At 37.1% G+C, this 25,665-nt stretch overlaps 1 protein-coding gene across 8 annotated transcripts in view; it reads left to right on the top strand.

The window, feature by feature from the left end:
- rhea (Talin_middle and talin-RS domain-containing protein rhea) overlaps positions 1-25,665 on the top strand; it is a 63,506-nt gene that overhangs the window by 35,724 nt on the left and 2,117 nt on the right. For 3 of the 8 annotated variants that reach the window (XM_014233327.3, XM_036360532.2, XM_014233326.3), the window contains 14 exons: positions 7,528-7,816; positions 8,059-8,457; positions 8,513-8,704; positions 8,788-8,866; positions 8,948-9,451; positions 9,513-9,601; positions 9,840-9,928; positions 10,253-10,369; positions 10,447-15,034; positions 15,096-15,286; positions 21,882-21,998; positions 22,490-23,005; positions 23,506-24,186; positions 24,667-25,352. In XM_014233327.3, the coding sequence (XP_014088802.3) occupies positions 7,681-7,816; positions 8,059-8,457; positions 8,513-8,704; positions 8,788-8,866; positions 8,948-9,451; positions 9,513-9,601; positions 9,840-9,928; positions 10,253-10,369; positions 10,447-15,034; positions 15,096-15,286; positions 21,882-21,998; positions 22,490-23,005; positions 23,506-24,186; positions 24,667-25,352 (8,384 nt within the window). In that variant the 5' untranslated portion in view covers positions 7,528-7,680. Of the gene's footprint in view, positions 1-2,948; positions 2,966-7,527; positions 7,817-8,058; positions 8,458-8,512; positions 8,705-8,787; positions 8,867-8,947; positions 9,452-9,512; positions 9,602-9,839; positions 9,929-10,142; positions 10,166-10,252; positions 10,370-10,446; positions 15,035-15,095; positions 15,287-18,767; positions 19,755-21,881; positions 21,999-22,489; positions 23,006-23,505; positions 24,187-24,274; positions 24,414-24,666; positions 25,353-25,665 lie in introns of those variants that run through there. The other 5 variants (XM_014233328.3, XM_070112275.1, XM_070112276.1 and 2 more) reach the window with 5 other exon arrangements.

Here is a 25,665-nt window from a genome sequence, read left to right as displayed (position 1 = left end):
ACATGGAAAACTTATTGCGTTTAATAAAGCGCGATAAAAAAAAATGAATAAAAATTTGATGACACAAAAAATACGGTCTTTAATTAGAACTTACTTTTCCAATATACACTTTTTGCAAACATACATAACTATTTAGTGCCAAAACTCTATATTTAGTAATAGAATTACGGTATTGAATTAACTGTATTGTATGTTTACACTTGTTAGCTTATCCATTAGCGACGCTGTGTGAATTAACGATGATTTCCTATAGAAAAATAGTGAGTGAATTACATTCCGCGTGCCTCAACGCTTTCGACACTACCGACACACATACATACATATCTACATAATTCGGTTTACACATGTACAATTTGGTTTTATGTACTCATTAGAGCGCTTGCTGGGCACTTGATAGGCGCACCTGCTGCGCAAATTACGAGCGTGCGGAGGCGACAAAATTCCATAGCGCTAGCTGGCTGACTGGCAGTCATTAAAGTGCAAAGTTGGGCTGAGATAATTATTAGCCACAATTTGCCACCCCAAAACCGAATGAAATGAATGCGTATAAAAATGTTTGTGTATTTGTATGTTTAGCTGTCACACTGACAAACAACGGAAGTTGATTTTCGAATTCTTCGCTCTCCCTTGTCATGCTATCCTTCCGTGCAAACAAATCATCCATCCATTTGAAATTAGATCCGCTAGAGTTATAACGGATATCGTTTACAATCACACTAACTTTTATACAAGCATATTCGACATAACAGTGTTTTCTATTAATTATTATGCTATTCGGTGTGTAATCAAGTAGTAAATTTCATTAGTGTCTTGAGGCTTTTGTTTGTTGAAATTGATATTTGGCTGTAAACGAACAATATTATCGGTATGTATTTAGTAAAATTTACGAGAAAGTGTGCATATATGTATGTAATTTTTATTGATTGCGGTTTTGGAGATATATAGATAGTGATACTTATATAATAGTTGGTTCACACGACATTTTTAATTACTTAATTTACTAACGCTCTAGCTTACTTACATCAATATTTGTATTTTGTTTTTTAAACAATATTGCCATAAAAATCTTTGCATTATGTGTGTGATTGATTTGAATTTAACAACTAAATGAATTAATCTATTATCTTTTTTCCAATTAGAGACTTTCACTTCTCCACTATATATCGCGACATTTTCTTACTTACATCTTTTAGCATAATTTATTTAAGCAATATATTCTATTAGTCGATTCGATTCAGAGTGTGAAAACTTCTCATACTCCTCGATAGATTATTTAAAGCACAGGGTTGCATTCCGTATTGAAAATGGATCCTGATCAACTAATAAAAGTTGAAGATTTCTTACAACAAGAATGCAAAAAAAATTATATAAAATATTTTTGATGGTTTTGGCATATAAGCGGAACTCTATAACGTGCTACACAAATTGGTAATTTTGACTTTAATTTTAAAAGTTTTTATAAGTTCGACATAATCAATCCAAAGCAAGTTTACATTTGGCTTTTTATACCCTGAACAGTTTACCTCGAAGTTTGTAACACCCAGAAAATAATGTCGGAGACCCTATAAAATATATGCATAAATGATCAGCATGTTGAGCTGAGTTGATTTAGCCATGTCCGTCTGTCTGTCTGTATATATGCAAACTAGTCCCTCAGTTTTTAAGCTATCGATCTGAAATTTCGCACCTGTCCTTTTCTCATTAAGAAGCTTGATTTTAATCGGTCTGTTTGTATGGCACCTATATGTTATCGTGGGCCGATCTGAACAATATAAATGGAGATTGTGTTCTGTAGTGTAGTGGACTGATATCAGCGGTTCCGGCGGCGGCGTCTTTTATAACAACTAATATAACAGTTCTACATGTTAACTAGTCGATAGTGTTCAATTTAGAAACAGCTTTCGTATAGACTATTCGCTAAAGAATTCATGATCAGTAATTTTGATAAGATTACCTGTGTTGTTTTAGTATATATATTGAGTTAGGGGTCGCTTTAGATAACGCTTTGATATTATTCTTTACTTCTCTCCTCACTTAAGTAATATTATTATTAAATAAGTTTTAAAATTTTTTCGAAAAATCTGCTAATTTTAACATAACTCTCCACATTAACCCAAAATAAGGTTGCATCTCGTTGCTTTGCGCACAAGCTTTGCACATGCGCCTACCACACGGAACAGTTAAATCCAACGCATACATTGCCGCATGCCCATTAGTCGCCTACCACATGTGGAAGCTATTGCAATGTTCTAACAGCACCTAAACAGCTGTAAATGTAATTTTTCAATTCTACTTGGGGCTGTTAAAATCTCTACAAACTCTACAAGGGTGGTTTGTTCCATTACCATACCGTTTTCGTTCCGTAAAATGAAAAGCTGTATGCATTACCAGAATATATATATGTGTGTGTGTAAAATATGCCGCTATGGCAGTGGAAAAACGCGCATAAGCATTAAAACGCAGCGTGTGGGGAAGTTCATTGCTTAAGTGCCACCCTCTAGCCATGTGCCACTTTTGTACGCGTTTATTGTGCCAGTTTGCAGCGACAATCGAGCGCACAGCATCCATCCCCCAGAAATGTTGTGAACCGCAGAGAATCGAATCAAGCCGCTTTTGTATGCATGTATACATATGTGTGTGCATGTAATTGTGTGAGTCGTCTTCCAGGAGATGAAGGAGCACACAGATTTTAGCTTTTTGCGCTGCGCGTGATTTTCAGTTGTTGTGTGGAATTGGTGGCAAAAGGTCGTGAGACGACGGCGCGCTGGTGTGGCAAAATAAAAAAAATATTGAGTTTTTTTGCTGAAATTTAATAAGTGTTTAATTTGATGTGCTATTGAGCACATATTTGTGGCATATTGGAGAAAGTGGGAGTGGCAGGCAGCGCGTCTACTGTGTGACAAAAGCAACTGCGTGGCATATCTCGGCGTTGATAACCTCAAAATGCTTACGAAAAACGCAAAAAGTAAATGAAAATCTGAAAATATCTCAATTAATTTAATTAGCCGTCATTTCTAACAAATTATTTGTGTAATTTCGAATTATAGTATTAGTGTAGAGCTCGGTGAAATGCTGAAGTTATTTAAAAAGTTGGTGTGAAAATTCAGCTTTTTTCTGTGCATAAATGTGTGTCTTTTGTGTATATAGCAGACATATATATGTATGTATGTATGTAGATACATACAGACAGTGGGTAACAGCGTATAATCACTTTTCTCCGCCATCCCTTTTTAATTCAAATGACCAAAGAATATCGATTTTGTTTTATGCTTTTCATTCTTTCAATCTCGTTTTGGTGTAATTTGTGTGCTTTCTACAATATTTCACATGGACTTGGCTGACAAAAAACCATGAACCATAAAGCCCGCACAGTCTGGGCTGGGTCAGAACACATAAAAAAAAAAAACAAAAAGACGCAGGCGATTACTAACATAGTTTATTAAAAGACATACAAACATTAGTACAAAAAATAAATTGCTTGCTATGCTGCGCTTTTTTCTCAGCTTTTTGCTTTTACGCATACATACATAAAATAAATATGTATACACATGTACACACATCAATATCTACCTATATACCTATGTTATATATACATACATTTTTATGTTATCAGCTTTTATTTTTAACAGTTCACTGTTAAATATCCTTTTAATTACACACTTTATCAGCATACACACATACACAAATACAACACTACAGACCTACAATATATTGACAAGGTGTGCCCCAGTGGCAAAGTGATGCTTGCAGTGTTTGTTTGTGTTTTCTTCGCTTCCTGCCTTGCTATTGAGCAGTTTCGTTTCCAGCTTGAACCGGAAAAAAGTATCGAATTAGAAAATAGGCAAGCATTTAAAGCAGACTGCATCTGTATGCATCATACATATAAACAAGAAAAAACGTTAACTTCGGTTGCACCGAATGTATAATAGCTTTGCAAATAAAAAAGTTTCCATACAAGAAATTGCATTTTGATTGGTCTGTTTGTATGGCAGCTGTATGCTATAGTGGTTCGATCCGAACAGTATATTCGGAGATTGTACCGTTGCCTTGAGCAAAAATCCATACAGAATTTCATCAGCATATCTCGTCAAATAAACAAGTTTTCCTTACATGAACTTAATTCTGATCGTTCAGTTTGTATGACAGTTATATGCTATTGTGCTCCGATATCGACGTTTCCAACAGATGAGCTGCTTGGGAAGAAAAGGAGGGTGCAAAATTTCAGATCGATATCTCAGACTGAGGAACTTGTTCGGGCATATATAGATATACAGACGGACAGACAGACGACATGGCTAAATCGCCCCAGCTCGTCACGCCAATCATTTATGTACATATATATATATATATCTTTATAGGGTCAGCGAGAAGAAATTCTGGGTGTTGCACTTCGTGGCAAACTTAATATACCCTATTCAGGTTATAACAAAATACATACAAACATACTTGAAAACATAGAAACAAACCTAAATTCATACAAACACACGCCGCAACTAAGCATATTCGTGAGGGTTGTCTTATGCCCAGTGCATAGATAACTAACTCTGAAAGCAAATTTTAAACGTAAGCGCATTGCGGTAAAATATACATTTACCGTAAGTCAAAGTAAACGGAAGCGGATGTAAGAGGGGTTGTTGTTGCTGGCATTTTGCCAATTATGCGTACTGTGAAGAAGCTTCAAAGAAAATATTGACAAAAGATACACACAGATGGACATAAATGATTCAAAAGTATTGTAGAGTTTACAAAATAACCTATAATTAAAAAAAAAAAAATAGACTACAAAAAAATTAAAATAGAATGTTTCCAATAATACTCGCCACTATCACACATTTACCACCTTATAATGTATTTACATATCTACATTAGATAAATATTAATATGTATGCGTTTACGATGTAAAAGATATGAATACCGCAAAAAGGTGGAGGGTTTCTTCTATCCAAAAAAAACCAAAAAAAAAAATATTAGAAAAGAAAACCCTTGCTTTTGCCTTGCCTGCCTTCTTCTCTCTTGCTTTGATTGCATTCCGGGTATTTAGGGTTGATTCTGTGCCATCAATCTAATGTGATTTTTCCATTGTCAAATATTCACTTCTCTAGCATTTCAAAGCAGTAATTAAGCACACATAAAGTAACGTCTTAAATCATGTTGGCGTTGAAAGTGATGACTGATAATAAGGTCTGGCATTGATAATTTTGAAGTAATATTGTATATTTTGTATATGCTAGTTTTATTAGAAATTCCAAAAGCCGGTTATTCATTCGGGGTATACGTACACCCAGAAAAAATGCGAATAACTGTAAATAAAAAGAATCCGACTATTTATATGATAAGGTAATTATGAATACTCTCAAAAACGAGTGTTAAACGCAATCCAGATTAATATTGGGTTTTGCAAGTATTCGTATTTATGAAGATCATATTAATATTCATATTTATGGTATAGTAATTCGTTTTTATATTGGTTCTGAAATATTTTTCTAAAAAGCGGGTTATTATGTATTTTTATTTACAGTTTACTTAAACATCTTTTATTTCTAAATGTTTTCGAACAAAGTATCTTTGCATACAGCAGTATAGTCCAAATGCATGGCAACACTGTTGAAAATTGGGTAAATTTTTGTGTTATTAATGAAGTAACAATTAATATTAGATATTCGGTTATGCAACTACAGTATTAAACTCTGATACTCGAATAATAGTTTTCTTTCTTTTAGTTCTGCCTATATTGAAATATTTTGTTTTCTCAAAAAAGAAAAGGCGAATGAAGTTTTCGGTTCTATTGTTTTTATTTAATGGCTCAACCTTGAAAATACTATTTTTTTTTTAAACAAATGGAATGAAAATTTATAAAAGAATTAATAAATACCGATATAATTTTATATTACATAGGTAGATAGATTAATTTTGAGGTCCTAGTTTAGAACTACTTTTTTCTTATAACCAATATTTTTTATCAATAGTAATTCTATTTGATAAACAGAGCGTTCGCAAGTCTCCAACTGTTTTACGTACAAGTATTTCATGCGAAAAACAACGTTCTTAACAAAAAGCATTTTTTTTTGCATGTTAGAATAACGTTTCTCGACTTGGGAAAACTATAATTCTCAACTTGGACTCAATTGTGTTTCAACATTTGGTCTTAAATTTGAAAAAATACTCTCATTAAAATGTGTAATTTTATTTTTTATAATCTACAATACCACGCTGATTATATGGATTATGGTATATATGTATAATTTACTTTACAAATATAGTTCTGGACTTTAGCTTGGCTTCAGTGAAAAAAACTTCTTTAACAAACACTTCAAAACAATTTTCTTCGCCATGTATTCGATTTCACTAAGATAAAATTTAATTATTCTACATATGTATTGTATTCATATGTATTCATGATTTAACGTTAGAATTTGTTGACACAGTGGATCTTAGTCGATAGCTTTTTAAAGTTCCACTTTTTTTTTGCATAAAAAATAAGAATCATAGGACAAATACTAATACTAGAATATAAAACATTTTTTAAATTAAAAACTACTACAAACTAACCTCTAAAGATTCCACATTAGACGAAACAATTGAAAAATTAGTTTGGCATTTAATTTGTATCCATTAAAAAATTGAGTAGAAATTTTACTCTAGCTAGCAAGTGGTCTAAGCTATTTAGCATTACTCATGTACCTATACTTAGGAACATATATCCAAGTAATTTTATGAAAATAATTCAGGCACTGACCAACATATTCGATATAATGAGAGTTGGAGTAACTCGTGGCCAAATTTCACAAATTTTCGGAATTAAGCTGTAGTAAAACCATTATTGAACGCTAATACATGCTATATATTAACGCTATAAATTCAACCGGAAGTTCGTAAATCCTAATATTAAGCATGTGTAGGCTAGGGAAAGTTTCGACGTATTTTTTGAGTTTACACATTTTTGAAACAAGGGCACACTAATATCAGGAAAAGATTCTCTCCGAATTTCAAAAATTTATCTCTAGAGTTTTACCAATATTTTCGGTAACAAATCAGCTATAGTCACTGAACTCTACATATTCGGTATCTGGGGACTTGAACAGTTGTGTTCCGATTTCGACAATTTTTGGATGCACCCTGAGGTACTATTTACCTGCTACGTAACTACGTAAAGAACTAATTTTTGCATCCGATAAAAATTGATAAAAATAAATTTTGTAATATTAATAAATCATAATTTTTTTTTAAACACGCCATTCGAAATAATTATTTTAAAAAATTTTCTCCTAATTGGTGCGTTTACATGCAAGTGTAATTATGATATAAGATAGAGAATCGAACTCTTAAGCTGCGAATCGAAGTATGTGACTAGTCAGTTAGAGAATAACAAGTGTATTTCACTGCTGGGAATAAATATCTTATTACATAATATATATTTTTACATACTCGTTTTTATGTTAGTACATGCCTGCTTGCGCATCACATTAAAATCAATCAAAAAACCAATACTAATGCTAGCCGAATTTCTCTTGCTCTTCTCTTACGCAGTGCCTTTTAAAACTAAGTCTATAATTTTATTATCGAAAAACGCAAAAATCAACAAAATCAACAATAAGAACAACATAGTTAGTCGATATCTGCATCACAACTACACGCATCGAAGAAAGAGCGACGTCAAAACGAACAACGACAAGTGTCAAAATGTCAACACTATCGTTACGTATACAGTTAGAGGGTGGCCGTGTCACAAAGACCATACAATTCCATCCCAACACGACAGTATTTGATGCCTGTAAAATTATACGGGATAAGTTTGCCGAAGCTGTGCAGGGACAACGTAAGTATAAGCAAACAATAACGGTGGTGCACAGAGATACTTATGTACATGCATACATGCACATATATGTGTATATGCATGGTTATATAAGGCATTTATTGTATATAGTGTAAACATATACGACATATATGTATGTTTGTATGCCAACCCACGCACTTTGCTTGATTCCCTATCTATCACATTTTCTCTTGAATCATCACACATTTTGCTATGCTTTTTATTTATTTTTTTCCCACCCAAAGCCAGCGAATATGGTCTATTTATATCGGATGAGCAACATCAACAGGGCGTTTGGCTGGAAGCCGGCCGTACGCTCGGCTATTATATACTCCACAATCAGGACACGCTGGAATATAGACGTAAGCTACGTACGTTGCGTGTACGTATGTTGGACGGTGCCGTGAAGACCATACTTGTCGATGACTCCCAACCGGTGTCGCAATTAATGGTGGTCATTTGCACGAAAATCGGCATCACCAATCACGAGGAGTATGGACTGGTGCGCGAGGATAATGAGGCGCAGAATGAGAGCCTGCCGGATAATAAGTTTGGCACGTTGACGTTGCGTCGGAAATTCACCGAAAAGGATCGTGATGCAAAGATGGAAAGTTTGCGCCGGAAGCTGAAAACCGATGATGAAAGTAAGTGACATTAATTATACAAAAGTATGTGTATATGTATATTGTATACTTGCAGTCAATTGGGTGGATGTCGGTAAGACGCTGCGCGAACAAGGCATCGATGAATCGGAAACGGTTTTGTTGCGTCGTCGCTTCTTCTTCTCGGATCAAAATATTGACTCACGTGATCCGGTGCAATTGAATTTGTTGTACGTGCAGGCGCGTGACGCCATACTCGATGGCACACATCCCGTTACACAGGATAAAGGTACGTGTTATTATTGGCTGCTGTGAATACACAGCATAAAGGTTGTTCTTGTTATTCTTATACTTGTTTATTTATACAAAAAGCTTGTGAATTCGCTGGCATACAAGTGCACATTCAATTCGGCCCACACAACGAAGCCAAGCATAAGCCCGGATTTTTAGAGTAAGTCTATTTACCTATAAGTGCTCGCCACACACAAGTATTTACATATGTACATCTTACTCCTCACACACACCCACACAGCTTAAAGGATTTCCTTCCGCAATCCTACGTACGTGTGAAGAACATTGAAAAGAAAATATTTGCGGAGCACAAAAAACACGTTGCTCTGACGGAAATCGACGCTAAAGTCTTATATACGAAAACGGCACGTGAGCTGCCTACCTACGGTGTGACATTCTTCTTGGTGAAGGAGAAGATGAACGGACGCAATAAGTTGGTGCCACGCTTGTTGGGCGTGACCAAAGATTCCGTATTGCGTTTGGATGAGCGCACCAAGGAGATTCTAGTATCGTGGCCCTTAACGACGGTGCGTCGTTGGGGCGCTTCACCGAATACCTTTACATTGGATTTCGGTGATTATGCCAATCAATATTACTCGGTGCAAACAACCGAGGCTGAGCAAATTGTACAGCTAATCGCTGGTTATATTGATATTATACTAAAGAAGAAACAAACCAAAGATCATTTTGGTATTGAGGGAGATGAAGGCTCTACCATGGTGGAGGAGTCAGTTGCGCCCTCAAAGTAAGCATTGAAAAGTGTTAGTGTGAAGATTATGTCTAATTGCATTTATTTCTATTTGCAGAGCAACATTCTTGCAACATGAAACAAATAAAATTGGTAAAATCAATACCGAGTCACTGGCGCACCCCGAAATACTGCGTGCATCCGATGGTGAGTTGTTATTTCGATGTAAATTTTGCGCTTTAAGCTTTTTCTATGGTTTTTGACAACAAATTTCGTTGTTTTTTAAATTTTTGTACATACTTTTTAAAAATATATATTGCTTTTTAATTTTATATAATTTTTAAAATGTTTTAAATATATTTTTTTTTTGTACATATTTTCGCACTATTTGCCTAAAAATCTACGCATTGCACAAATTACTTTAAAAAAATGTGAAAACAAAAAGGCGAGCGCAAGTACACGCAAGGTGAAATACAATCAGTGCAGTATGGCGCATACGTGGGGCAAGTTAACCACGCCCATCAACCGCCAACGGTGAGTGCAAATAAATTTTCTTTAAAATACATAATTATTTACATTTTTTTATTTTTTTTTATTTTGCATTGTCATTTTATTCTCTTTTGCCATGAGCTTTGTGTATGCCTCTCGTATACTCGTATATACATATATAGAAACATAACCTAAATTAGCAACAATAAAATTCTAATTTAAATTCATTCATTCAATTCATGCTGCATACACACAAAAGGTCAATGCGAAAATATGCATAAAGTAGGTTAACAAGTGTAAAATTATATAAATTTTGCTAACATATTTTTCTAACTGACACATTCTACAAATAAAAAACTATCTTTATAGACGAAGGAGGTGCGCATAAGCACTGTGAACCTAACCGAACCGCAACGCGCGCTACTCGGCTACATCTCGGCGGGTCAAGATGTCTTGCTGCGCGCTGATGAAGAGCTTAGAACGAAGGTATGTAACAGTAAAGCGCTTAAAAAACGTACGCCCCAACAACTAGTACACACCAAAATCCCGTTTGCTACTTTTAGGCGCCAATACAGGAGCTCGGCACCGATTTGCGTTCGATCGAATGGCGTGAGAACACTTTGGACACTTCGAAACAGGCGGTGACCAGTCATGTGGCCACCATGAATGCAGCTACTGCACAAATTATAACCGCCTCACAGTTTGATGAGGTCGATACGGAGGCTATCTCCGCGTCGGTTTCACAAATAACACAAACCATACCAGAAGTAACGAAGGAGGTGCGTCTAATCGCCGCGCTCATGGAGGATAGCAACAATGGTGATCGTTTGTTGGATGCCGCGCGTAATTTATGCAATGCGTTCAGCGATTTGTTAAAGGCCGCCGAGCCGGAGAGCAAAGAACCTTCCCAGAATCTCATTAATGCCGCTAGTCGTGTGGGTGAAGCTACGACGCATGTGCTCAGCACCATTGCTGAAGAGGAAACGCCTGAAAATAGTGATTTGCATGATCTGCTTTTGACTTTGGCCAAGGCCGTTGCGAATACCACCGCCGCTTTGATGTTGCGCGCTAAGGCGATTGCTGCCAGCTGTGAGGATGAGGAGTCACGCAATCGCGTTATTGGCGCGGCTAGTCAATGCGCCTTGGCGACTAGTCAGCTCGTAGCTTGCGCTAAGGTTGTTGCGCCAACGTTGCATAACGCCGCTTGTCGTGAACAATTGGAGGCGGCGGCGCGTAATGTAGCGCGTGCTGTTAATAATTTGTGTGAGGTGTGCAATGATGCCACCAACGATCCGAAACTGAAGAATGATCTGCTCGCCGCTGCACGTGATGTGTCGAAGAGTTTGAGTGATATGTTGGATCATGTCAAGTTGAGTTCGCGCGAATATGCTAGTCGCACCAGTCAAGAGATGAGTCCGGTGGAGAATGTGATTATCGGCACGGACATATTGGTAGCTTCCAACGATCCACAGGAAATGGTACGCCATGCCAAAACTCTCGGACAAGCCACCGCTCAATTGATACAAAGCATCAAAGGCGAGGCGGATCAACAAAAGGATGAAGATATGCAACGTCGTTTGCTTTCGGCTGCCAAGCAATTGGCTGACGCTACAGCAAAACTCGTCGAAGCAGCGCGCCTCTGCTCGGGTAATCCGCAAAACGCCGAAAATCAAAATGCTTTGCGTCGTGCAGCTGAGGAGTTGCGTGAAATTACCACCACCACTGCCAATACGCCGGCCATGAAACGTAATCTAATCCATCGTCTCGAATACTGCTCCAAACAGGCTGCCTCCGCCGCTACACAATGCATTTCGGCGGCGCAGAATGCCGTACAGCATAGTGATGACCATCAAACTAAAGAGCAATTGTTACAAGACTGCAAACGCGCGGCGGACACCATACCACGTCTGGTGACCTCGGTGAAGACTACACGTTCCAATCCTGATGATCCCAATGCACAGCTCAATCTAATCGAAGCCGCTGAGCAATTTATCGAGCCAGCCATACAGGTATCGCGTTCCGCACGCGCGCTACAACCCACCGTTACAGACATACCCTCAGCAACACAGCTCTCGAAGAGCGCACTTTATCTGGGCCAAACCGTGTCCGAATTGAATTCGGCCGCCCAGCGCGCACGTGAAGCTTGCGGCGGACAAGAGTTGGAATCTGCTTTGGAGGCAGTGCGCAACCTGCACAATGTGTTGGACGACACGCGTAAGGCTGCGCAATCGGGCAGCATTCGTCCATTGCCAGGCGAGACGGTCGAAAACACAGCACAACAGTTGCGCATATCCGCCAAAAATGTGGGTCTTGCGCTCCGACAGTTACTCTCATCGGTTATACAAGAACAACGTCGTTACGCGGGTGTGGCCGGACGTGATACTGCCTTAGCGCTCGGTGATTTTACCAAGAGTGTACATGGCGTCGCGGCCACAACAAAGAATCCGGTTGTCATAGATTGCGCCGATGATGTGGTATTACACTCGGCGCGCCTTATCGAAGAAGCACAACGCACGCTGCAAAATGTTGGCAACACGGATGCGCTAACAAAGGCTGGACGTGATGTGACCGCTGCGCTTTCGAAGACCGTCGATTGCATACCTGGTCAGCGTGAAGTGGATATCGCTTTGCGTAATGTGAGCGAATTAAGTGAAATACTCTCGATGAATGAATTTCCACCGTCTGAACGTAACTACAACACATTGCAGTCGGAGTTGAAGCAAGTCGCCGAGGGTCTCAGCGCGGCTAGCGGTCAAATTGTGCAGGCGTATGATAGTCCCGCGCAATTAGCCGATACTAGCCAAAACTTTGCCACCAACTATCGCGATCTACTCGCTGTTTCCATGGAGATGGTCGGTCAAACGTCCGATGAGCTCGTACGTTCGGAAATGATTGACCGTTTGCGCAATGTCTCAACACAATCGTGTTCATTACTATCCGCCGCCAAGTCTATTGCCGCCGATCCAGGTCAACCGAATGCCAAGAATTTGCTGCATGCCGCAGCTCGCAGTGTCATCGAAAGTATAAACAAACTCGTCGACGCCAGCATACAATCCGCGCCAGGACAAAAGGAATGCGACAATGCCATACGTAACATTGAAGGACTGCGCGTAATGCTCGACTATCCACATGAGCACATCAACGAACAAGGCTACTTCGAATGCGTCGAGAATGCGACTGGTAAGTCGCGCAATTTGGGCTACGCCATTTCCGAGATGATTAACAATGCCAAACAATCGAATCACGTTGGATTTGGGCAATCGGTAAATACCGTGGGAGAGTCCATACACAGCTTGATCGAGTCATCTGCACAGGCAGCTTACTTGATAGGAGTATCGCATCCGAGCAGCGTCGCCGGGCGTCCGGGTATCATTGATCAGGCTCAACTGAGCTGGGCATATCAAGGCATACGTCAGCATTGCGAGATTGTGAGTAGCGCCAAGGCCACGAAGCAGCAAAAAATATCGGCGCTAACGGTAATCGCCAAACATACCAGTTATTTGTGCTCCATATGCCGACAAGCCAGCATGAACACCAACAATCCTGTGGCGAAGAATGAATTCATTGTATTGGCCAAACAAGTTGCCACAGCCACCTCAAACTTGGTACAGGAGATAAAGAGTATTGAGGACGAGCCATCCACACCAACGCGCGCACGCCTCGTAGAACCGCTATTGGAGTCTGTCAAAGCGGTACGTCAATATGCTTCCAGTCCAGAATTTATTTCGGTACCAGCAAAAATCTCCGCGGAAGGTCGTAAGGCGCAAGAACCAGTAATCAATGCTGGACGCGGTGTTATCGACGGTGTCATCGAAATGGTGAAGGCCGCCAAATCATTGGCGCTCTCACCGGATGATCCACCAGTATGGCAGCAACTTTCCAATGCCTCAGCGCCCGTCTCCGAATCCGTGAAACGCTTAGTGGACAACATACGCGAGAAAGCGCCGGGTCAAGCACAATGCGAACAGGTGTTGCATACGCTGAATACGTGCACACGTGAGTTGGATAGCTGTGCCATGGCTGTGAGCGCACAGGGTTTGAGTCAGCGCCGTGATAATAATCTACATGGTTTCAGTGGTCAAACATTGAATTCCGCAGCTGAGTTAATTGACAAGCTTGAACCAATACGCATGGCGGGCAAGAACAATGCCGAGCAATTGGGACACGCCGTCGGCGAGATTTCACGCTACATTGTGCCCATGGTGAATGGCGCCATCGGCGCTTGTACGCACATCGTGCACACCAACCAACAAATGAGCTTGATCAACCAAACGAAATCGGTGGTGGAGAGCGCTGTAACGCTAGTGCAAGCCGCCAAGGACTCGGCTGGCAATCCACGCTCCACACATGCACACACACACCTGGATGAATCGATCGATTACACGCGTCAAGCGATACAAGAGCTAACGGAAACGGTTGAAAAGATCAACGCGGAAATGGGTGTCGTAACCGGCCTCATGGAGCAAGTGAATCGTGCCATTACACGCTTGACAGACAAACGTCAATCGTTGCTTAATGCCTCCTACTCCGACTCATTCGTTGACTATCAAACACGCATGGTGCAATCGGCGAAGGAAATCGCACGTCTCGCGAATGAGATGAACGCTAAGGCGACCATCGAACCGCAGCTGTTGCCACAACTCGCCTTAGCAATGACACAGCACTATACGCAGTTGACGCAAGATTCGGTGGGTGCATCCACAACAACATCCACACCGGATGTAGCTATGCGCATACGTTCGAGTGTAGTAGATTTGGGTCGCTCGGTGAGCTCCATGATACAATCAGGCGCAACTGGCGCGCGTCCCAACGACGCGTCGAGCCAGGGTGAAATCGCACGCAATGCGCGTGACGTATCCGAAAAAGTGGCTCAGGTTCTGGCTGCGCTACAGGCTGGTTCACGTGGGACGCAGGCCTGCATTAATGCTGCACACACTGTATCTGGCATTATTGGCGATCTTGACACCACCATCATGTTTGCCACTGCAGGCACTTTGCATTCGGACGGTGACGGCTCATTTGCCGATCATCGCGAACATATACTACAAACCGCCAAGGCTTTGGTCGAGGACACAAAAGTACTGGTCACCGGCGCTGCGGGCACACAAGAGGAATTGGCGAACGCTGCACAGAACGCCGTCTCAACTATACGTAAGTGTGGCTTTAAAAATATTATTTTCTAGTTAAATTCATTGCTATTTGCTCTCTGTAGTACAACTTTCGGAAGCTGTTAAGCGTGGCGCTTGTAGTCTAGGCTCTACTCAGCCGGATTCGCAAGTTATGGTTATCAATGCCGTTAAGGATGTCGCCTCTGCCTTGGGTGATCTGATTAATGCCACCAAATTGGCCTCAGGCAAGCCCATACACGATCCATCGATGCAAGATTTGAAGGAGAGCGCTAGGGTAAGTAGTGTTGCCATACTTTTAATTTTTTTTTTTTACTTTTCAAATTTATTTTTTTTTTTACTATTTTTACACACTGGTATTGAATTATCGTTTCAATAATTTAATTCTTCAGTCAGATTTCAATGCTTTCGTTGTTGTGGTGCTTTTAATTTTATTATCTCTTTCATTAATACTTAAATTTGTTTTTGATATTTTTTTTTCTCAAAAAGTCAGCTTTCTAACTGTAATATTTTTCAAATAATATTTTTGTTGTATAAACACCAATTTTCCTATCATGGAGTCAATATTCGCGTTTAACTTTCACCAAAGAAATTGCATTTGCTACGTTTTCTAACAGAATAATATAGAGATACATTTAAATCTAGTTATCTATTTATTCATATTTAAGTAATTATATGTTTTTGTGGTACTTTGGACTATTTCATTTTAATTTAATTGCATGTGTCATTAAAATTTCATATTCCCTAACATCGGTTAGAGTTCAGTACGTTTTTTTTACGGAAAAATAGGTTAAGAAGTAATTTCTCGTTTTATTAGAGGGCGCGCTGAAAAGTAGGCAACAAAATATAAAATTGAACGTGCTATTTAATTTTTTTCCACGAAGTTTCAGATTTCTTTCGCAATTATTTTGACAAATTATTTACAAATTCTGATATCTCAGCAATATTATTTTAGATTAAATACTACAACTGCGGCTTACAGATTTCTCTGTTTGGTGTTTTGGTTTAATAATAGAATAGTAATATTTATTTTAGGTATTAAGTGTATCGAATGAGACGAGTAGAAGTAGTTGCGCGTTCTAATGCGCTTGATTTAGCCATGTCTGTTTGTCCCACAGTTTTTGAGATATCGCTCTGAAATTTTGCACAAGTCGGTTTCTCCCACAATTACAGCATATATAGCCATACAAATTGAACGATTAAAATCAAGTTTTTCTATGGAAAGCTTTTTTATTTTACAAGATATCTTTAGGAAATTTCGCATAGAATATAATCCTAGGTAACGCTAGTCTTCAAATAATTTTTTTTTTTTTTAGATCGGATCACTATAGCATATAGCTACCATACAAACTGAACAATCAAAAACATATATTTGTATTGAAACTTTTTTATATGTAAGGGATATTCAAGCTTCGGTGCAACTAAAGCTCACGATCTTTTCTTGTTTTCTTTATACTCTTGCAACCTGTTGCTACAGAGTTTTGTTCACCTAACGGTTGTTTGTATCACCTAAAACTAATCGAGTTAGATATAGAGTTATATACATATAAATGACCAGGATGAAGAGACGAGTTGAAATCCGGGTGACTGTCTGTCCGTCTGTCCGTCCGTCTGTCTGTCCGTCCGTGCAAGCTGTAACTTGAGTAAAAATTAAGATATCTTTATGAAACTTGATACACATGTTTCTAGGTAAGATGGTTGGTATTGCAGATGGGCGTAATCGGACCACTGCCACGCCCACAAAACGCCATTAATCAAAAACAAATAAATTGCCATAACTAAGCTCCGCAATAAGATACAAGACTGTTATTTGGTATACAGGATCAAATTAGGGAGGGGCGTCTGCACATAAATTTTTTTTAAAAAGTGGGCGTGGTCCCGCCTCCTATTAGAATTAATGTGCTTATCTCCTAAACTGCTAAAGCTATAATAATAAAATTCACTGAGAACAAATGTTTTTAGCACTTCTATCGACAGTGTGCAAATGGGTGACAACCCCGCCCACTCGCCATTAAACGGTACTGTTGAAAAATATTAAAAGCGCGATAAACCAAGCACTAAACACGCCAGATACATTAAATTTTATCTCTGGGATGGTATGAGATGACTTTATAGGAACCGACAACATCATTTGAAATTCCATCTGATTTTTTCACTTTCCAGTATTCAAATCAAGCAACAATGATTATATCGGTGTAAAACTTTGCGTGAATAATATGTTTAAAGTGTGCCACCTTGTGACTAAAACTTGTCTAAATCGAACCAAAACTGTTCAAGCCCCTAGGTACTGAATAATACATGAAACTCCCGCTAATAGTATGTTTTGTGTCAAAAATGAATTGAATCGGATTCCTTTAATATACTTGTAAAATGTTGCCAACACCTGAAGTAATTTCCCGGCTTTGATCCTTGCAAGTAGCGAGAGTATAAAATGTTCGGTTACACCCGAACATAGAACTTCCTTAGTTAATTTTTTTTTTTTTTTTTTTTGTAGAAAATACTGACACTATAATTTCAGTTTTCTCCATTTTTTGGTTCAAATATATTGTAAATGCATTAAAAACTCATCTTTGTGGCGCATTTAATACATTTTAAGCACTTGAAAATTTTGCACAACAAAAGCTGTGTAATGTGTGTTGTGTTTAATCAATTTGGCATCACTTCTGCGAGCATTATTTTCACATAAATATGTCCACGAGGCTTTTTAAACCCAATTACACATTTTATACATGTCACCAAGTTAACTAATACGGTTTTTAAATAATTTTTTATAAAAATTAAATGGCGATGGCACTTTTTTAATCCTTAAAAAAATATATATATATATTTGTATAAAAATGTATATAACTTCAATTTTTTGCATTATAGGGTGGGTTAAATTTATATTAAACTACTAAATTTGTATATTAAAATAATAAATTTACTGTAAATTAATATATAAATAGGTGGCTCTTCACTTGCATCAATATTTTTTTTTCATTGTTATACAAATAGTTTTCTAAAGTAATAAAAAACCAACTAATTTCGCTACTGTTTGTAAATGTTTACTTTGAGGTGCTATTTGTTGTTGTTTTTTTTTTTGTTTTTATTAAATAAGTTAGAATAATTGTGTATCACATTTTTGTATATGACGTATTCTCATATTTACTGTTCTGTGTCAGCTGAGTAACGGCAGCCACCTATGTATACATCTATTCAAAATAATTATTAATCAAACAAGAATGGTCTGCGCAAACGCCTAAAAAGCCTGCTAATGAAGTCATTTATAAATGCACTTGTAAATATGTATATGTAGTACCTAGCGGCATAACACAAGCTTCGTGCAGCATATCCTAGCACGCCTGGCACTCGCTACATTGCACGCTCTCTATGTTCTCTGCCTAAAAACACTGATTTGTAACTGCTCTGCTGCTCTTCTACTCTCGCAAACTATCCTTTGGTAACGGCTGAAACTCTTACGCTGTGGTCTCTAAACGCTTACGCACAAAAATATCGCTGCAAACTGCTAACAATTTACGCAAAAAAGCTACGTGCATTTATTATGTAAACAAACAAAAAATTAAAATTTAAAAAAATACATACATACATACAAACAAGTGTTTTACGCATACTGTCATTGTCTACTGTCTTTTTTCTTCTTCCATTACATTTGTCAAATTACTTGTTCGTACGTGTGTGCGCCCATTTGTCCTGTCAAAAAAATCGAAAACTAAAAAAAAATAAAAAAAAATGATAATTGACTCCTGGGGGTAATGCAGACGCTTAAAGAAATGTGCACAACTGCTGCCGCCGCTGCTGGTACTACTAACATATTCTCTGGCCAGCGCGCACTCCATCGCCAGTCACTCATAAATCATGGAATACTTAGCTCTTAGGCCAGCAAAAGTGGCGAGAGCACAAGTCCAGCAACCGAAATTGTTGCGCGAATTTTATTCTAAAAAAAAGATATACATACATATATTTGAATAACACGTCGACTTCATCTCGCCAAAACGTCTTAAACAACCAGCTGCCGTCACATGCGCCTGCTCTCATTTTTTGACATTTTGGAGCATCGTTTTTTATTCATAAACCAAACGAACCGACAACGCACCGCAAAATCAAAATTTAACGCATAATTAATCGAAAAAAACAACAACAAATCAACTGGATAAACTAATTTCTAGACATTAGATTTATTTTAAATAATATTACTAATACTAAATTTTAAAAAATTTATAGCATTTTGGCTTGTAAGAATTTGCGGATGCTGTTGCACTCGACTTGCTTTACATTTTGGTAGCAATTTATTATTTGTTATATTTTTATTTTGACTTTTGGAGACTTCTACAGTTTCATTGCACACAGACATAGAAAGTAGTTGCCACACTTTTCTCTTTTTAGTTGAAATTAAATGGATAACAAAAAATTGAAAGCGGGAAAAAAATTATTGTACTTAAAACAAAAGCACACAACTATCAGTATATTATAATATAAGGCTTTGAATGGTTAGCGCTGTTAGCAAAATGATTACGCACAAAATATTTGGAAATTATCAAAAGCAGCACTTGTTTGAGTAGTACTTATAAGCTTTGTATGTCGAAATATGCTTACAATTATTGTTCGTCGATTGGATGTAATTTGTCGTGATTTTCAAGAACATAATACATGTTTCTCGTTTCGATGAAAGTTTTTGCGTATACAAATTGATAAAAATGTAGTTTCGAATCTCTAAATATGCCTCCAATTAGCGTTTGTCATTTCGATGAACATTTTTTCCGTATACAAACTGAACATTTTTATTAATTTTGAATAAATTGAACGTAAATTTTTAAATATCGAAAAGCTCTTTAACAGGCGTCATTGATTCGAGAAAATTGTTACAAAATAGACTCAAATTTTCTATTTCGGCTTTTAAAATCGCATATTGAACGTTTACTTGTATTTTTCATAGAATTTTATAGCAAACTTTGAATTCAAATTAACACAATTTTGATGGAAAAATGTTTACCTATGAAACATTTAGGAAGCACCACAATAAGTAGTCCTCATTACTCCTTTCCAAACAAATATATCAATATATCTATAACTTGTTTTCCTAAGTGCGACGATTAGTTACATTCATGAAGAAACGAGTATAAAAATAAAAAGTTGAAAACTTCGCCTTTTCCGAATTTAGAAATGTCTAAAACACTTGATTCTTCAGGTTAGTCAATTCGATGAATTTTTTAAAAAGATAGTATTACACAACAAGATAAAGCTTTTTCGATTTAGAAAACCCTAAACTCTTGTTTTTCTATTAAAATACAAAAGTGAAAACTTCGTCTTTTCCGATGCAGAAATATACCCTAGGTTCTTTCGGCTCAACGATTCTATGAATTTTCCAAAAACTGCTATTACACAACTAAACCAACTATTATTTTCAATTTAGAAAAGTCTAAACTCTTATTTTCCTAAGTTTTTCAATTCGACGAATTCCATAAGAAAGTACTTAAATTTAATCCAATCACTAAAATACGAGTTCTAATAGTTACAAAGTATTATTTAGCTTTGGATTATATATAAAATATAATACATTTCATTAAAGAGTGTAAAAATATATATTTTATAGAAAGTTTATTGAAAAATTAAGATAAAACCAGGCCATAATTGAATTATTGTCAATCAAGGTTAACTTTAAAATCGAACCGAATTTTTCTAAACCTATACTAAGCAATCAAAAATAAGTTAAGTGTTTTGGAATTTAGAGGTTATGCTTCCATGAAAAAACAAAACAAAAATGAGGTTATGTTGCATAACCATAAATATCATCATCAAATAAATATTTTAAATTTTAAAAAGAGATTTCCTGACATCATTTAACTAACTTCTACATATTATACGATTTCAATCATCGCGTGGTTATTCTTTTTGAACAGTTAAAAGAATATGACACACCGGCTTTTTTCCACTGGATCGATAGCTTAGCTTAAAGTGCGCAAGTATGTACTTCAATGAATATAAGACGTCCAACAAAATATTTGACAAAATTTAGATTTTCAAAAAAGGTATTAAAAAAATGGTAAGAGATAAATTCTTAAAAATATTTTTATGGCAAAATTAATTATTTCCAATAGCAACAAATATAAATAAATATATCTTAAATCGAATTGAATGCCAATAGAATTTTGTGCTAGTAAGTTTTAGGCTTTAGTTTCGATATCTAAATCTTAAAAATTTCTAAATTGAAATAAATAAAATTGTAGTACAGGGTTTTAGGTTGAATAAAAAGAAACTACTTATTTTTTATCATAAAACATACTACAAAAAACAAATAACAATAATTTATATTTAACAATCAATACGCGTACGGCAGCATCTGCAATTTCAATTTCATATCTACTAAGTTGTGTATTGTAAAACCTATACATACATACATACATACAAATATGGTAGTCTAACGTAAATACTTAATTTTTTTTATACTTAACACGAAATTCAATATTAATATGTAATATAATAAAATAAAGAAAAAATTAATTATCACCTCATAAATAATTTTTTTTTTTTTTTTGGTGATAGTCTGATGTAACTGAAATAATCTGTGTATTTCTTTTTAATTTTCAAAATAATAAAATTTTAATTTTTATAAAAATAAATGAAAGTGTCATAGCCATTTAAAATAATGATAAATTTTTTAATAATAAAATGAAAAAAAAAAATTATAATTAAAAACGAAAACTATTTTTTAACTTGAAAAAACGCAAAATAAAATATTTATTTTCAAATAAAAAATATAATAAAAATTGTCATACCATTTCTTAGTTATTATTAATTATTAAGAATTATTTTTATTTTATTTTTAAATCTAAACTACGTATATGGTTTAACATTTTATTTTGAATTTTACTCAGGTAATGGTGCTAAATGTATCTTCATTGCTAAAGACTGTCAAGGCTGTTGAAGATGAACACACACGTGGAACACGCGCCATGGAGTCCACCGTCGAGGCCATTTCACAGGAAATACGCGTAAGTTTGATAACAAATAATAATGTCGATGAAAATATTATTAAAAAATGTTTCAAGAAAACGTATTTAAAAATTTTAATTACAAATAAAAAAATCATTAAAAAAATTAATTCTGTTAAAAAAAAAACTATTTTTAAACAATAAAAAATGTTCAATAAAAATTATTATTTTCAATAGTTTTTTTTTTCAATAAAATAAAATATTTTCTCAATAACTTTTCAATAAAATAAGTAGTTGAAAAAAATAAATATTTGAAAAAAAATATTTTTTTTAATTGAAATTTTAAAATTTTTTTGTCAAAAAAAAATTTTTTTACTCATATCATTTTAAGCTATGGTTAAATAAATTTTTTTCTGTAAAACTTTTTTTTTTGCAATTCTAAAATAAAACTTATGGATTAAAAAAATAAAATTTCGAAATATTTTCACTTATATCATTTCAAACATCACAAAAAAATTAAATTAAATTAAATAATAATTATTATTTCACAGGCCATTCACTCACCACCACCACCCAGCAGCGCCCACTGTGTCCCTGAAGACTTGATACGTGTCACCAAGAATGTGACACTGGCCACCGCAAAGGCCGTCGCTGCCGGTGCTTCCAATTTACAGACCGATATTGTCGCTGCCGCCAATTTGGGCCGTCGCGCCATCTCCGAAATGTTACTCATTTGCCGTTCGGTCGCATGGAATTGTGCCGAGACGGAAGATTTGCGTCAACGCACACTCGAAGCTGGTGCCTCTGTCGGCGAATCCTATCGTGAACTCTTGAATGGCATACTACACAATTGTTCGGCCGATGATCGTGTGCATCTGTCGCGTCGTGTAGCGAAGAGCGTAACCGATCTCGTGGCTATGGCGCGCCTACTAAAGGGTTCCGATTGGATTGATCCCGAAGATCCGACAGTGATTGCTGAAAATGAGCTGCTCGGTGCAGCAGCATCTATTGATGCGGCGGCCAAGAAGCTGGCGTCGCTACGTCCGCGACGTCAACCCGATGTGAAGGTGGGTGCTTTATATATAATATATACTTGTTTTAATTAATATATGCGCCCAAGTGGTGTTGGAAATAATTTTTAACAATCTAATGAAATGGTGTTGGAGTTTTCGTAACTAACTGTGCTTATTAAAAAAAAAAAATTAATACAGTAAAATTTTATTGAAAAGTAATTTAAGAAAATTAACTGCGAATTTCACTAAAACGAAAAGCTAAATTATTAATGGTGTGTGGTTTCATAATGTGTGTCTGCCCTAAACTGCTACTAAACGCTAATAGTTCCAGTCAGATATGTTTGATATTCTTGGTTGTTACATATAAAGGTTCACCCAGGAATCAAACATATTATTACTGCGATTATTAATATGCTACTAAACAATATTTTGTAATGGAGAAGGTTTTCAATGCACTCAACAATTTGAAAATTACATAAAAAAATAATATAACAATATAACCTCAAAACACTTGCTCTGCAAAACATATAAACTAAACGACTTTGCACTTTCAGATCGAGTTGGACGAGAACATGAAGTTCGACGAAATGATTTTGGAGGCCGCCAAAGGCATTATGGCCGCCTCGTCGGCTTTGGTACGCGCTGCAAATGCGGCACAACGCGAACTCATCGATCAAGGTAAAGTGGCACGTCGTCCGCTCACCTCCTCCGATGACGGGCAATGGTCTGAGGGTCTCATATCGGCGGCGCGTCTTGTGGCTGCCGCCACGCACAGCTTGGTTGAGGCCGCACAGAATTTGGTGCGCGGCGTAGGCACCGAAGAAATGCTCATATCCACCGCCAAGCAAGTGGCTGCTTCAACGGCACAATTGCTCATTGCTTGCAAAGTGAAATCGAATCCGACTTCAGAAGCTGGACGCCGTTTACAAGCCGCAGGCAATCAAGTTATCAAGTCTACGGAGAATTTGGTGCGCGCCGCACAACAGGGGCTGGAGGATGAGGAGGAGAAGACATTGAAAATCAACACCTCAATGGTGGATGGCATGGCGCAGGAGATTAATGCGCGCTCCGATGTGCTGCGCAAAGAGAAAGAGTTGGAGGAGGCGCGCCAGAATTTCTACAAAATTAGGCATGCGCTTGCGATGCAGAAGAAGGCACAAGGTTTTGCGACAGATGAAAGTGATTCTGAGTATCTGCACTCCACTTACGGCACATTGCAGAAGAGCCAAAATAATGTATGTATGCGCTTGTAATTGTTTTTATTTTTATTGTTGTTTTTCGATTTTTATTTTGTTGTTGCACATTTTAATTGATGTATTGTAGCTTTGCATTGAGGAAGAACAGCTCGTTCAATGAGTGGCCAACACACTGCCGAAATTTTTATATAAACGAAAAGAAAAACGAACTGCATGTTTGTTGTTTTGTAAATTACAACAAAAAAATTACAAAAATAAAATAAAAAGTAAACTAAATTGGCAACAATTGGAACAATTGGTGTCGAGAGAAATAAGTGTGTTGCTCGCTGTGGATAAAATCATTTTTCTTATTAGTATATTATAGTATGTAATGTAGACTAACGGCACTTATGTTTTGTTAATACACAAAAAAAAAAACAACAATGATTGCACTTACATCCAACACTAATATTCGTTCTAACCAAAAATAATAACGTCCAACATCCTAACATTTTCACTTCATTCACATCTAACCTTTAGACACTAAACCGTTCGGCGGGCTACCCCTCGGATGTACCCACCTCGCCGAGCTATTACAGCCAACAACAACTACAGCAGCAGGCAAAACATCATTACAACTATGCGACACACCCGCAACATTTCCATCATCCCGCCGCCGTGTCGCCACCGCCACCACCGATGAACTATCAATATGCCAGCGCTGGTGATTTGAATGGTGGCATCGAGCTACCACCGCCGCCGCCACCACTCTCCACCACACTTTACAACATGCAGGCAGCCACCGCAGCCGGCAATGGTGGCAGTACTTTTCGACCTAACCCAAAACTAACAGCCAACGCCGTGCCACGCCCCTATCTGGGTAGTCCCACCGCAGGTGGCGCTGGTGGCAGTTTATTAGCTACTAACAGCGGTGTTAGCGGTGCTAAACTCACACAATCACCTACTTCTAAAGCGAATGTTAGTAATTATAATCAACAACAACAACAAAAATCTTTTGAAAATATCACCACCGCTACAACAACAATCGCTGGCAATGCTGCTCATCAACCACAATTACCACAACAGAAGTCATCGCCGGCGGTTAATCACAAATTGGAAGCTTGTGTACAAGATTTGCATGACAAGACGTTCGGTCAGGGCGGTGTGGTGCAGATTACCGGTGCGGGCGCATATCCAGGTCAAAACTATGAGGGCTATACCTCGAGGTGAGTGCAGGGAAAGTGATAGCGCATTGATTGCAGCAATCTGAAACTATTTGAATTTTTTCTTATTTGAGGCTATGTTGAGAATTTTCGTTTGATATCACATTTGGCAGTAGAATTGTAGAATTTTTTACCACGCTCTACAAAATTTAAAAATATATATTATATATGAGATGTAGTAATGTATAATTCTAGGGATGTAGGTTATTTTTATACACTGAACAGGGTATATTAAGTTTGTCACGATGTTTGTAACACCTAAAAGGAAACGCCGGAGACCCTATAAAATATATATATGATCAGCATGGCGAGCTGA

Source organism: Bactrocera oleae, chromosome 6, assembly GCF_042242935.1.
Source record: "Bactrocera oleae isolate idBacOlea1 chromosome 6, idBacOlea1, whole genome shotgun sequence".
NCBI lineage: Eukaryota > Metazoa > Arthropoda > Insecta > Diptera > Tephritidae > Bactrocera > Bactrocera oleae.
This window is presented reverse-complemented; position numbering and strand designations above follow the sequence as displayed.